Source organism: Colossoma macropomum, unplaced genomic scaffold, assembly GCF_904425465.1.
Source record: "Colossoma macropomum unplaced genomic scaffold, Colossoma_macropomum, whole genome shotgun sequence".
NCBI classification, from domain to species: domain Eukaryota; kingdom Metazoa; phylum Chordata; class Actinopteri; order Characiformes; family Serrasalmidae; genus Colossoma; species Colossoma macropomum.
In genome coordinates this window covers 18,593,122-18,607,843 of record NW_023494790.1, presented here as the reverse complement: position 1 = coordinate 18,607,843, position 14,722 = coordinate 18,593,122, and the positions used below count along the sequence as shown (strand labels likewise).

General features: G+C 40.4%; 1 protein-coding gene across 3 annotated transcripts in view; it reads left to right on the top strand.

Moving 5' to 3' along the window:
• nrxn1a (neurexin 1a) overlaps nucleotides 1-14,722 on the top strand; it is a 197,089-nt gene that overhangs the window by 90,395 nt on the left and 91,972 nt on the right. For all 3 annotated transcript variants that reach the window (XM_036572434.1, XM_036572433.1, XM_036572432.1), the window contains 2 exons: nucleotides 3,010-3,393; nucleotides 14,152-14,355. In XM_036572434.1, the coding sequence (XP_036428327.1) occupies nucleotides 3,010-3,393; nucleotides 14,152-14,355 (588 nt within the window). The remainder of the gene's footprint in view (nucleotides 1-3,009; nucleotides 3,394-14,151; nucleotides 14,356-14,722) is intronic.

Sequence of the window (14,722 nt, the reverse complement as noted above, 5' to 3'; positions counted from 1 at the left end):
TGTGAGCTTGTGTGAGCGTCAGAGACAAAGAGGTAGAGAGAGATAAGGTGTGGAAATAAGGAAAAAATAATATGTTGTTGCTACCAAAATTGTATCTCCATTTTTGTCTATTTTAATTTTACTACATCTTTTGAGCTCACCAGCTGCCTTTTACATTGTGTGAATGGACCAACAAATGCTCCACAGTTGCTTGGAATAAAACTATTTCACATTAACGTACATTAAAAGTAAAGGATATTTTTGCCCTCTCCTGTAAACATACCATTTTGGAGATACATAGCCACCTCCCAAAAGAAAGTGGTCTGTAAATAATGATTTTGAGTGTTTTTAGTTTACTATCTCATTTGTTTACTGTGGGACCACTGTTTGAACTACTTCTCTAGAATGGTCCATATAGAACCCTTTTTGAGTCTCATCAGACAGTTGTTAACCATTTGAACAGTGACAGATAAGCTAAAGATAGACAGCAAAGCATTTGTAGATAAGCCAAGTAAGTAAAGTGTGACGAATATTGTTTCCTTTGATTTCATTAAATGCCATACTGCAATGCTCACCCCTTAATACTGCAGACATCTATTTATGTCTAGAGAGTGTTATTTGAAACAGAGTTCACCTAAGTAACATTTTATTCTGCATTTTCTCTTAAAACTCGAGACAGTTGACAGGGCCTGAATTACCTTGAGTATAATTACAGCTTTCTGTGCTATGGTGTGTGACTGTTCAGATGTTCAGATGTGTTCCTCTCTTCTGTGTGTGCCTGTGAATAATGACTCCCCTCAGCATGGCCCTAATGAGCCTGCGGAATCATATTTAATCTGCAGGAGAGGGTTTTCAGCACTGGCGGTATATAAGCTGGAGGTGCGCTTAAGCTAAAAGCTAAGGGAGACCTCAAAGCCCTGCACTACAGGCCTGAGTACATGATAGACTTGAACTCTGGCCATTCATTAAATGCCTGCAATGGCCATTGATGCTGAAAATAAACCCCAGATCCATGCACAAATCCATCACCCACTGGACCTTGCCACACAAACACACGCACACATGCACACTCTCTCTTGATAGCTCTGCCAATTTTATCAGCCTCTTCCGTCTGTTGCTTTTTATTGTGTTCAACTCACAGAATTTACATCAAATTAAATGCATAAATCTGAGGGTAAACGGAGAGAAAAGATTTAAAGTCTTTTCCACACGTCTGAAAGCAGCCATCAGGTCCAACAGTAAAGCTTGGATTACTATTCTCAGATGTGACTTAGCGTGTCGCACAACAAACAGTGATAAAACAGTTTCTCCTCTCCTCCCCTCCTGCTGCCTGCACCTCGTTTGCTTACAGCCACACTAATTTGGCCCTGGTTAAGGAGGCTGCTTTCTGCCACAGAGCAAGGCACCCCTGCTGCGAATGGCCAGTATCTCTCATCTTGTAGATTAGAATGGTGTTTTTATTGAGTTTAGGCTGTTGGACACTAATAAACAGGATTCAGTGCACGCTAGTTCTTTGTGTCACTCCCTGACTGCGCGGTCTCATTGCGCGAGTAATGGCTTTTCTTTTGTCACTGCCTCTAAGGCGTGAATAATGTCAGCATGTAATGGAGGAAAATGAGAGAGAAAATGCAGAATTGCTCTATGGATTCAAATAGTTGTTTGTGGGGCATCTCTAATAAAACAATGACGCTGATTCGGAGCCCATGAAAATGGTTTAATATCATTAGAGTCAATGAACGGCGCTCCCTTGAAGGCAGATCATTATCAGCTGTATTAACCTCTGTTCCAGTGCAATGGTATTAAAAACAAAAGTGTCAAGCTAAAATTTAAGCATACCTGCAAAAAAGAACTGTAGGCGTTCCAGAAACCTACAATTTAAATAAATCTTTGGAGTCAAAGGGCCAAAATATCCATAATGTTGTGTTCAGTTTGTGAAACTGCAATAGAGATTAGAGAAATCACTGGAACAGAGGGATGTTGCAACTGTGCTGCCATAGGCACAGCCAATTGCAGTTTTGGCCACCATCTTCTCCTAAATACTGATTCTTCCGTGTACAACTGTGTCTTTCTCCACTTAGCATAGTGCAGCAAAGAACATATTCCATGCATTGTGCACATGGTGCATGTAAACACATAACATAATGCATGCTGATTGATCAGATGGCTATTGTAATGGCCATTAAAATGCATCAAATTGTATTGATGTTATTTACAGTTATATTAAGTATAAATACAATTATATTTATATTGCTGCTTAATTTGCAGTTTCGGCTGATTCTGGATGTCACATAATAACAGACATTCAGTCCCATCTTAGGCTTTTCAAAATTAATAATGCTTCGAAGTCCAGAGTTTTATTATCATTTTGCCATGTATGGTAAAAAAGTACAAGTCAGGTCAACTTAAAAATATAATGCATTGCAATTTGCAATTTGCAGCTTTTGGAGGTAGCTTAATTCTTGAGCCCCCTAGTGGGCATTCAAATCTAAACTGACTCAGATATTACTAATTAATATAATCATATACAATATTTTCCCCATAACTTTATCACATCAACTATGACACTCTTAGTTCTGTGTGTTTAGACTCTCTGTTGAGCTGCTAGCGAGCAATGAGGGGTGAAAGTGGAGAGGTGTGGACCCCCTTCTGTAAAACATGTTCATACCTCTCCACAAAGATTGTTGTGTTGAGATAAAATGGAAAGCTCAACTGCATCTTTTTGAAATCAAAAGCACAACATGCACAAGTAGCACAATAAAAATAGCATTTAAACACAATAAAAACACTTATTAATTACTGACTTGCCTGGTTACCTACAAAGATGTTTCCATCAAAGTATGGCGCATAGCTGCATAGTTCAACTCAGGGACCTCCAAAACAGGCAGAAATTGCATTTTAAGGGGTTAAGTGAACATGAGGACACCAGAGTTCTGCATAATTACATATAATTACATAATAACATTATTAATTATAGTTACATAAGAAATTACATTTGCATTTAATTTACAATATGTATCAATTTCTTTTTAGGCACTATATCAGTCAACTCAGTGCGCACGCCTTACAATGCTCCTGGAGAGAGTGAGATTTTGGACCTGGATGACACTCTGTACCTGGGCGGTCTTCCTGAGGATCGTGCTGGTCTGGTCTTCCCCACTGAGGTGTGGACGGCCTTGCTGAACTATGGCTATGTGGGCTGTGTGCGGGACCTGTTCATGGACGGCCAGAGTAAAGACATCCGCCGCATCGCTGAGGCGCAGAGGGCTGTGGGCGTGAAGCCGTCCTGCTCCAAGGAGCCGCCCAAACAGTGTCTGAGCAATCCCTGCCTGAACAGCGGCTCCTGCAGAGAGGGATGGAACCGCTATGTGTGCGACTGCTCTGGGACAGGTTACCTGGGCCGATCCTGCGAGAGAGGTCAGTCACTGCCAGCTCACATTTTTATGACCGGCACTGTCATTTTGATTCACTTTTTTGATCAAAACACATTTTTCAGGTTATTTTTACCAGTGTTATCTTTGTGCTCCATATGTTAGATGAAATGTGATCAATTACGTTTTAACCATATAAACCTTAAGGATCAATATGTGGGTCCACAATTCAGTTCCTCACTCTCTTAACTGCATTAGTTACAGATTAGTATTGTAGTAGGTACTGAATAATTTGTAGTAGTAATTAAAAAGTTAGTGTTATGATGATCAAAGCTTGTTTATGACAAATGGGTCCAAAGTCTGCAAAACATTTTTAGACAATATTCAATTGGTGTTAGCATTCAACATTTATTCAGACATGACGCAACGTAGACATTTGTTTTTGATCAAGAATGATAATACACATAGTCTACAGGCAACACATGACATGTTCATCCTGATTAAACAATATTTAAATGATACTTTTCAGCCAATTGTACTTTATCATTCAGCATCCACACAGTTGTTCATTGAAGGTTTGTTGCTACAGCTGATGATGAAACAGAATAAGTGATGAGAGGGGAAAGAGAAAGAGTTTGAGAGAGAGAGAGAGAGAGAGAGAGAGACAGAGAGAGAGAGAGAGAGAGAGAGAGAGACAGAGAGAGAGAGAGAGAGAGAGGGAGAAAGAGAGAGAGAGATGGTTCTTCAGATTGAAAAGCGTTCTATATAGCACCAATAGCACCAAAAGAGTTCTTCTATTGTCATGATGTCAAACCTGTAACAATAAAAGAACTCTTTTTTGATGCTATATAGAATCTTTTTCAAAAAAGTTCTTTATAGAACCATGTAAAACACATTCTCCATCAATCTGAAGGACGCTTTTACGATGCAAAGAACCCTTTAATCATGCAAAGGGTTCTTTGGGTGTTCATGGTTCTATATAGAATAATTTTCTTTACAAAAGAACCCTTGAAGAACCATCTTTGTGGGTAGCTAGCCAGGTAAAGGCAGCTTTCTCTTGAAAGTAGCAAACATCATCCTATATTTCAGAGCTTTAAATATGTGTAATAATATTCATGTTGTAAATCTGAAATCTGAGACTTTTTAATCAGAAACTGATAAAACCAGAAAGACATATTAGTGATGCAGTTTTAGTTATTGACACTTTGACACTGAATTTTTTTATGTTTTATTTTGTATTATTCAAACAACAGTTCATCAGAACAAATGGAAACCAAGCCACCCACCCCTCTATCTGTATTTTATACTGCCTATTTATTAAAAAAGATATGGGATGACACTAAATAAGATAAACAAAAACTACAAAGAGATGCTAGCTTATACAGTGTGCATCACACCATCTACTTCAATCTTTCTCTCACATCTGAACAAACTGTCTCCCTATCTCAAGAGTGGATGCTCTAGCTTTACAAATTCAGTTTTTCTATGCATATTGAAATTGTTACACCCTTACAACTAAGCTATTGGCACTTCTGACCCAAAATGATCTTCAAAATAAGTTTTCTGCCTTACCCTGAAAGCCAAGTTCGTGATGCTATTTTGGATTCGTGAATGATGAGCAGTCATCATCGCTCCTCCATGCAACCCATGGTGGACGAAGGCGTTTTTATTCATTCAGGAAATGACTTTGTCTATTATCTTGATTTATTCAGCATGAAGGACACTCTGGATAAGGAGTCCATTATTTCTCCAGCTCCCGTGTGCGCACGGACTGTTCTCTGGGTGTGTGAGGGCTGCTGCTTCATGTAGCTTCAGATGCATGACGATATTTTGTTGGGGAGCTGTGACTGGCCGGCATTTCTAAGAAATGTTAAGGACGGTGGTCAGTGTATGAAAGGAGGGTATGGGTCTCCATTCAATCTGTGCACATATCAGTATTGCCGAATCTCTCCATCGTCAGCCTGGCCTTGACAGTAAGCGAGGCAGCCAGCACAGCTGACGTTACAACTGTGGTAATTTTGTTTCTTCCCAAACCATGTTATCTTCAGAGAGAGGCACTCGAGCGTGCATTATATTTTTGCTTTTCATCTTCCTTCCCTGGTAGAATTTCAATGCTGTTGTTTTTCCAGATGAATGACAGCAGCCACAGTTTCCTGTCCAGTGCTCCATGCAAAACAGGACAAAGAGAGAGAGTGAAACAGAGATACAGAAAGAGAGAGGAAAAGTCAATAAACCCAGCTGCCTTTCCCTCTGTATATGTAGAGCTAAATATTGCTGTCCATCAGAGACGTCTCTGTCAAGTACTTGGGCTCCGGCTAATTGTTTAATGGGTGTGTGTTTTTCTTAAGCATGTGGCAGTTGTCTGGACACAGTAATCCCCCTGCAGCGGCGTCTCGGCCGCTTCAGGAAAATGCAATCAATTATGTTCGCATTGTTGGAACTACACACAGGAATTATGGAAATGATCTGGCCAATTAGCTCCACAAAGATCAGTGGCTTTGTCGCTACTGGCACGAAGATGGGGATGGTGCGGGTTTGAGAGATGGTGCAAGCTTGAGAGATGGTACGGTGTCACTCCCACGGGTGCTGCCAACTCCTTCCACATGCACACACCACCACTACTGCCTAACTGGCAAAATGGAGCTATTTGTTTCTGCCCGACTAGAGGGAGCAAAAGAGGATGAGCAGGGGCGGACGAGAGGGGGAATTCATCGGCCTTACAAATTCACCCAATTTGGCAGCTGTGGTAAAAACAGTGAGCACATTTACTTGGGCTGAATTTGACATCTTGGAAAATTACTAGAGCGAAAGAACCTGTGAAATTTTACTCGAATAGGCTATGAAATTATTATGTTACTTCAGTATTGAATTGTGTTGTAATAGCTTAAAAATCAGCCATTTGCAGGCAATTTAGGCTGTGACATTTTTGCTCTGATTTACTTCACGTCTGTAAAACACTTCATGCAACTTCTCTCATATTACTCTTATCTCATATTATATCATATTACACACAGTGATTGAATTCTCACCCACAATATTCCTAGAATAGTCTTAATATGTACAGAAAATGTACAAGAAAACTTTTGCCTTCAAAATCTAGCAGAGTAGAAGTGTAAGATGGGTAAAACAGCAGATCCTGCAAAAGTCCTGTAAAAGCTGCTGCATGTAAATACAGTAAGTTCAGCAAGCAAACCCTGCTATTCATTTCCTTTCCTTTCCTAGTCTGAGCTAGTTAGCAGAACTGTCCCCCAGAGCAGTCAGTGCGTTCAGTCAGGCTGCGGTGGGATGTCATCCAGCCAGGCAGTAATAGGAGCTTCTTTTATTTCTTTCCGCTACACCTGGCTGATTGCACCGTTGGCAGGTCGTTCATGTTGATTCACAAGTCAGTGTTTGTTTCATCGTACTCGCAGCCTCACTCTTAGACTTCACGAGGTATTGTGTTGCGTGCGGGGGGAAGAAAATCGTAATACTAATTTACGGCGAAAGGTTCCAGTGGAATGTGTGGAACGCACCATGAGCGTAGTTGAATTATGTATGATGCCTCAGAGCCAACTCATCCTGTTTATCATGATTGTTGAACATACATTTCCCTAATCCCCATAGCGAGAGGCACTCAGTGCTGCAGTGTGCTGGTGGATTGTGCTGGGCTCAGCAGGGGGGGGTGGCGTCACCCTTCACACACACACACACCTTACTCTAAGTGTGTGTCATCGCTCCTTTACGGCTATGCTAAGTGCCATGAACATTTTCTGAGAGTGCATGCTTGGATACAGCCATGTCAGGTGTTTGTATGTGCATGTGAGAGTGAAAGAACAAGAGAGAAAACAGAAAGTTTGTGAGTGTCTATATGCAAGGTCATAATTCTCAAGGCCACTGGGCACAGGACCATTCACCTTATAAATGTGCAATATCATATAGCATCTGTCATCATTTTTGTTCAAGATTTGAAGATTCTTGTGTAAGATTTGAAAATTTATGTGTAAGATTTGTATTAAGATATCTTCCCTTTTTCTCATCATAATGCAAAAAGTACATTGTAAAAAACTGTCAAAGTACTGTAAAATTGAACGGCCAGTACCTCTTTAAATGCATGTAAAGACAATATGTTTTGGTACTCTTGTTGTTAATTTATAGAAATAGAATGTAAGTTCACAAAAACAAATTATCACCTTTATTTCACAGACGTTTTAATTCATTTTAATGGTTGTTACTTTTATTATTATCTGAAAGTACTGTATGTTGAAAATGACTAATAATTTCAGCCAGTGAAACTGTTAAATTACAGTAAAAATGTAGTATTTCTAAAAAATTACATAAGTGCAATTTTACAGATTCTTACCATCACTGAAAAAAAACATACTTTTACTGTTATGTAATGGGTTTTGTCCAGCATCCCCATTGCTGGACCTTTTTTTGGTTTTTTTTTACCATTTTTTTACACCAGTTCTGCATGTATGGAGAGGGCAAATAGCATGCTAACATCTCATTTAAATAAAGTGAACACAGTCCCAGCCCATAATAATTGAGCACTTGCAATGAAAAACAGTATTTGTGACATTTTTGTAAAAATTATATAAGTATGATATGGCATTGTTTGATGCCCTAAATTTAAAATATAGGGTTCGCTAAAATGTAAATGAAGCATAGTTTGACCTTTTAGTGTATAAGGTTGTGCAAAATATGATTGAAAACATAATTGAAATGTGGAGTGCCTAATATATGGTTTTTTCCTCGGGAAGGGCTCAATTAAAAACAGAAAATGGGCCTAAAAAATGATATCACTTCTTAATGTATTTCATTTATTTAGTCATTTGTACATATTCATGGTATGTGTGCATCTAATATTTGCACAGTATTTGCAAGTATTTCAGAAACTGTAAGCCTTGTGATCTGAGGCATCCTAAGGCCCTGTCAGTCAGAGACCCCTGGTCACTGGTTCCAGTGGTATGTTCAGTAATCCATCTCTGTGTAGAAATATGTGCATGTATACATTTGACTGCTTGAGTGTGCGTATGTGTGAGCCTCCACTGCATGTGTTTGGTTGATCCTTCTTTTCAGAGGAGGAGTCTTGGACAAGAGCGAGTGGTAAATGAAAGTAAGAACAGATGGAGGGGCAGATGGAGAGAGTGATCAGCTATGTACACTGCTTTCTACCTGCAGCCCTCCATTTCTGTCGCTCCCTCTCTTCTTCAAGGGTTAGGAACTAGGACAGCGGCTGTTTTAGAGACTTTTTTTCTTCTCTTGTTTCCTTTCATTTTTCAGGACTTGATGTAACTGTGACGAGACTAGTCTTTAATTTAGTAAAGGCTGGTTTTGTGGCGAGGGAAAAATTAAACTTGCGTCAGCGTATAGCTCCAGTTGGAGTTTGTGATAATTCCCAAATCACTCATCCCACTTCTTCACCAATCAACAATCCCCCCAGCCGCCCCCCCCCACCACCTCTTCACTGTTCAGTCTGTGTGCTGTTTATCAAGCATTTCGTGGTCCCTGCTGAGCGAAGTGGAGCTCATTCGAGCCCTCTGTAGCCTCTCTGTAGTGCAGACCACTGCCGTTCCATCATGCCATGATTGGATGTAATGTGTTGGCTGTCAGGCGGCTCAGGAGCTGATGCACTGCACTCTCCTGGTGCGTGACTACACACAGTGCGTTTTTTTGGGGGGTGGAGGGTGGTGGGGGGAGGGGATGTAGCATGAGAGTCTATTCGAACCGCTGGCCTTCTCACTCCTTTCATTATCCCCTCTCCTGGCATGAGACCGCTCGTCTGCAGATGAGAGGGGGGCTCGTTTGTCAAGCTGTCAGTGTTTTTTGGGGCTTGGCCATCCTACAACAATGCCCTGTAGGGAGGGCTGAAGATTGGGTTTTGGGGTTAAAGGGCACAGCAGGGGCTCCACTCTGTGACTCTCTTCATCATGGAAGCTCAGGTGTGACGGAGGAGAAGGAACTCACTGTGGGGGGTCAGAGACGGGGGGATATAGAGCAGGACTGTGTTCACTCATACAAAACATAGGAGCTTTATGATAGAGAATGCAGTTCCATATTCAGACAGATTTTAGGTTACATTCTTACAAATAGAGTAACACTGTAAGAGGCAGAAAGACAGAAAGCAGGTGTGCATGGTGATCTGACCACTCAGACCACATTTGCTCTGAATGATCAGATTGTTCCACTTTGCTCAGCTGAGGTAGGTTTGCTGCAAACTTGTAGGATCACTTACAGCTCAGTTTGTGGAAGACCGTTTTCTTCATAGCTCTTATAGTCTGGAATACCATAACATAGAATATTATGAATACAAGCTTGATAGTTTTCTTAAATATGGATTATAGACATATTTGTTTAGGCTAGCATATGCCTAGAAGTACTGTGGCTCATTATCCTATCAGGCTAAATGTAACACCCCTTACATGTGCGTAAATGTAAGACTTATGATAGACTTTTGCCTGACAACTAATACAGCAAGAGACACACATGATAAATATGCACACACACAATATGATACACTCTTTATTGTCAGATTTCACTGAAATCTGTCCCATAAATACCCACATCCTCAAGAGGCAAAACATACCACATAACACACCTTACAACAACATGACAGCTAACACTTTACACCAGTGGTCACCAAACCTGCTCCAACCCTGGAGATCTGCCTTCCTATTGAGGTGTATTTAGAAAAGTAGTTTTATAAAAGAAGGCAAAAACACTCTTAACGTTGAGTATAAGCTGATGTCTGAAGTTCCAAGTATCTAGAAGTTCCCTGTGTGCTCTGTTTGTGCAGGGGATAGGAATGTGAACCAGGGGGGCCTCTGGGTTTAAAGCCCCTTAATTTAAAGGTCCATTGGGAGAGGGCCTCTCACTTTCTCCCTTCGTCTCTTAGGTCCAAATAGATGAGGTCATGTTAAAAAGAACCATATGCTCTGTCTCCTGTTTCAACAACAAGAACCATATATATATGCTGTTGGTCATTCTGTTCGGGGGAGGACATTTAGAATTGGCACGGATCTTCTCTCAGGTGCTTTATAGTGCTTGATATGATGCTGTTTTACTATGTAATAAATCTTTTGCTAGCAACTCAGTATCGGCGGAGTTTTTCTTCACAACATCTAAACACCATCGCCACTAAATAAACAACACTATAGAATTGAACTCCAGCCTGAATATAACATACTTGGTCCAGCTAATTAAGTGGAACAATGTTCTGGATTACATGCGTTCAGTCAGGGCTGGCAGTGAACTCATCAGGAAGGTAGATCTCCAGGAGCAGGGCTGATGACCACTGCTTTACACCATCTCCAAATTTCCCAATTCTCTCTAATTTCTCCTGTGTTGCTACGTGTTGAAATATATGTTTTCCTAACTGATCTTGTATATACTTATCTAATATGTACTAACTCCAGTCACAAAATCCGATCATATGTGGTCATTGGAGACACATTAAAGACTCGTGGATATGCTGGGTGTGAACTGCTATATGTCTCATGGTTCACTTGTGATTAGACCTCTCAAGGTGGATGTTAATTCCGAGTCTAAATTGTCAATAAGTCAGTTATTAGATATAAAACACCTCATTTGGCTTGTAACTCATTCACTCACTCACATTTAGCAGGCTGAAAATTCTCCAAAAAGGGGCACCATTAGCACTCTAGTAGCTTTTGGTGCTTCACATCAGTGACACTAAGACTAAAAGATTAAAATAGATTAAAAGAATGTGGTCATAGCCTCAAGTGAGAACAAGTCCATGCAAAGATATGGGCACTGTTCTTCTGAAAAAAATTAAATATTACCTGTTGCTGTAAAGCAGAGCTTGTCAAAAAAGTCAGTTTTTAGTAAGATTTGAAAGACTGGTACAATTTGACCACAGCCTCAGGTGAGGACACACATAAGCGCACGCACAAATGCATGTTCACACATAAACGCTTTACTCCTCAGGGGCTGAATGCTCTCTCCTGTGCTTATTAGTATGCGTGCTGCCATGCTTGTTCTCCTGTATTCCTCTTGTTTTTCCACTGGCTCAGCCTCCACCCCCTCTCACTGTTAGACTTGGCTACCTCCTAATAGGAAGAATAGATGGCGAGACGAGACGGTCACCGGAATTACAGTAGCCGAGGAGCTGTGTTTTTGTGTGTGTGTAAAGGAGAGCAGTCTAATTGCTGCTAGCCTGCAGCCACTGGAGCTCCTCCACTGGAGTAGAGTATTTTGTAGTCTTTCTCATGCCAGATGCTGAGCTGTTCTCACTGGTCAGTGTTTGCAGTGGGACAGATGTGCTTGGGTAAGACCATTGGGTTCAGTGGATTTGTGGACAGTGCAGATTTCCTACTTATGCTCAGGCAGACTTTCTCTCTCTCTCTCTCTCTCTCTCTCTCTCTCTGTCTCTCTCTGTCTCTCACTCTCTGAGCTGTGGCTCAGCCCTGATACGGCTTTAGCTCTCTGTATCTTTTTCTCGCCCTCTCTGTCTGGTCTGTGGCTCTCTATCAGTCGGCCAGTAAGATTATGACTGCCACTTTTGAGCGCTCCTCTATCTTCCATAGGAAGCGCAATGGCTTAAGATCCAGCCACTAAATTGAATTGGCCAATAAAGTGATTGCCACATGAAGAAACAGATTAGAGAAATGGAGACAGGGCTGCTGCTGTAAACTGCGGCTCTAAAGTCAAGCCCTGCCACACAGCAGCCGGAATACATTATCAGTGATTGAGTTCATAAATTACACTTCATATGGAAAGGGACTAATGGAACTCAGCCTGTAATGTTGTCTGTTATGAGGTTGAGGCGCTGGGTTTGGCTGAGCGCTGTTGTTTGTGTGGTTGTGCAGTGCTGTGGAGAACCGCAGTGTCTGGTTGTAAAAGGCTGTAGTAACCTGTCACTCATCTGTCTCCATGAACCTTGGAGTTTTTGATGAACGGCAAAATGCTGCCTTCACTACATTCAGCCTCACACTGCCTTCAGCTTTATCTCTCCTTCGCAACACTTTATAGTATCGGCCTGAAAGTGCATCCATGCATGCCTTTTTTGGTGCCTTCGTCATGTGCTTGTCACACCAGCTGAATTTGGTCAAAATTTCTTTAAGTAATATGTCATGTTAAGCTGTATTTTGCAGTGATTTCACAATAGATTTCATAAGGGCGGTTAAATCATGACACAAGGCCTCTTAAGCATAATAAAATCACTGTGAGAAAATGGACAAATGAAAAAGAAAATTATAAACCAATGTTTAAAAAATATTTTTTGTTAGTTATTAGAATGCACAGTTCTTTTACCAAGCAGTGCAGTGTATTAACAGTATGCTTTGGTCATCAAGCAACATAACAGTAAAGATTATTAAAGGGCCCATATCATACATTTTTCTTGTATTTTATTTTTTTCCTATGAGGTCCATTTATAACATTTGTATGATCTCAAATTGTCATAACTGATTTCTACATGGCCATTTTCAACCACTCGTTATCCAGTAGAATTCTCTTAGAACTGGCTTTAAGGCTGATATAAGATAAATGAGCTGTATGCTGACTGACTGCCCTGTGTTATGCCTCATTAAAAAAGTACTCAGAGCTGAAACACTTCCTACAACTTCAGTATGAATAGGTGGAGATAAACTGCTGTAGGTGTATATAAATAAATTAGTTGGTTCTCAAGACATCACAGAAACCAAAAGAAATCAAAGCAGGCATCATGGTTAATGGCTCCTTCATTTAAAAAAACAAACAGGGGAACTTCATTTCCCATGACATGGGACCTTTAAATGAACATAACAGTGCTTTTCAGTAACTTGAACACATCAGTGCAGAATCTGACTGATGTTTGTGGTCATATATGTGTGTGTATTTAATATTTCACAACAGCTTTGAACGTGGCTCAGCCAGTCAGGTATTCTAACTGCTTTCTAACTTTTTTTTCTTATAAACCATTTAAAATAAAAGACAGAACCTAAAAAAATTTCATGACAGGTTAGCACTTTACATACAGTGTCTCTCAGACCAGGAGCCTCCAGGTTAAAGCTTCAGCATGGACAGACATGAGCTGCTAAGTTAATATAGCTATTTATGAACTTAACCAACAGTTCATAGTGCTAAATTAAAACAACATGCCATTAGGCCACTAAAGGTTTTAGAAAGACAGTGAGCATAATGGCTATTATAGCCAGTTGCATAAAGTGCAAATTATGTTAGTCGATGTACTGTTTTTACCAATGATTCCCTATTTTTACCATTTTAACCCACTGCCAATTAGCCTATCAGTGCTCTGCACACAAGTATGTCCCTTCATAGCAAGGTTGCAAGGTTGGACACGTTAAACAGAAAAGTTGGCAAGAAATGCAATTTTTGTCAAAATATGGAATTTTAGATGTCATTAATGTCAAATAGTTATTTTACATGCAAGTTATTTTAAAACCCCAAAAACGGTCATGACAGGGTAACACTTCTTTACGTACAGTGTCCTTAAGACTAGGAGCCTCCAGGTTGAAGCTTCAGCATTGCCAGATATCAGATGCTAAGTTAATATAGCTACTTATGAACTTAACTAACAGTTAATAGTGCTAAATAAAAACAACATGCCATGAGGCCACTCAAAATGGAGAATTTAAGAAAAATAAAAACACCATATTCAAAGATTATGTCTTAAAAATACCCTTGCAGATACTAGTAGAGCTGACTACAATGCAGTGTTACGTAAACCTACTAGATTATAGACCATTAAAGACACTGCTAATTAATGAAAATGTCATAAATTATGGACAAAGTTGAGTTTGTGTCTGTTTGTAAAATTATACATACCGCTGATCTAGTTTCTTTCTCTCTCTCCCTCTCTCAGAGGCCACTATCCTCAGTTATGATGGCAGTAAGTTCATGAAGATCAAGTTGCCGGTGGTGATGCACACTGAGGCGGAGGATGTGTCTCTCCGCTTCCGCTCCCAGCGCGCCTACGGTGTTCTCATGGCAACCACCTCCCGCAATTCCGCAGATACACTCCGACTGGAGCTAGATGGAGGACGGGTCCGACTCACTGTCAATCTAGGTACCTCAGCCAATCAGATCATTCCACTCCACAGACACAATTAAATATACAGACCTCAGACTCACTCACTGTGATCTGATTATCTTAACACTTATGTTCACGAGTTATATTTGCATCCATTATTATACACACAAGTTATGAAAGACATATCTCTCACTTTACTACCAACTTCCACAAAGCATTCACACTTTACGATTTTAATGAATGATGCATTGTTATAATTTTTCCCTTTTATCACCATGTTAATTTAGTGATACACACAGTCACACACGTATGCACACATATCATGTACCTGCTGTTCTTGTCTCTGTGTGAAGAGAACGGAAGGTGTACACCCTTCAAAGGCCAGAGTCTGCGGCCCTGCGCA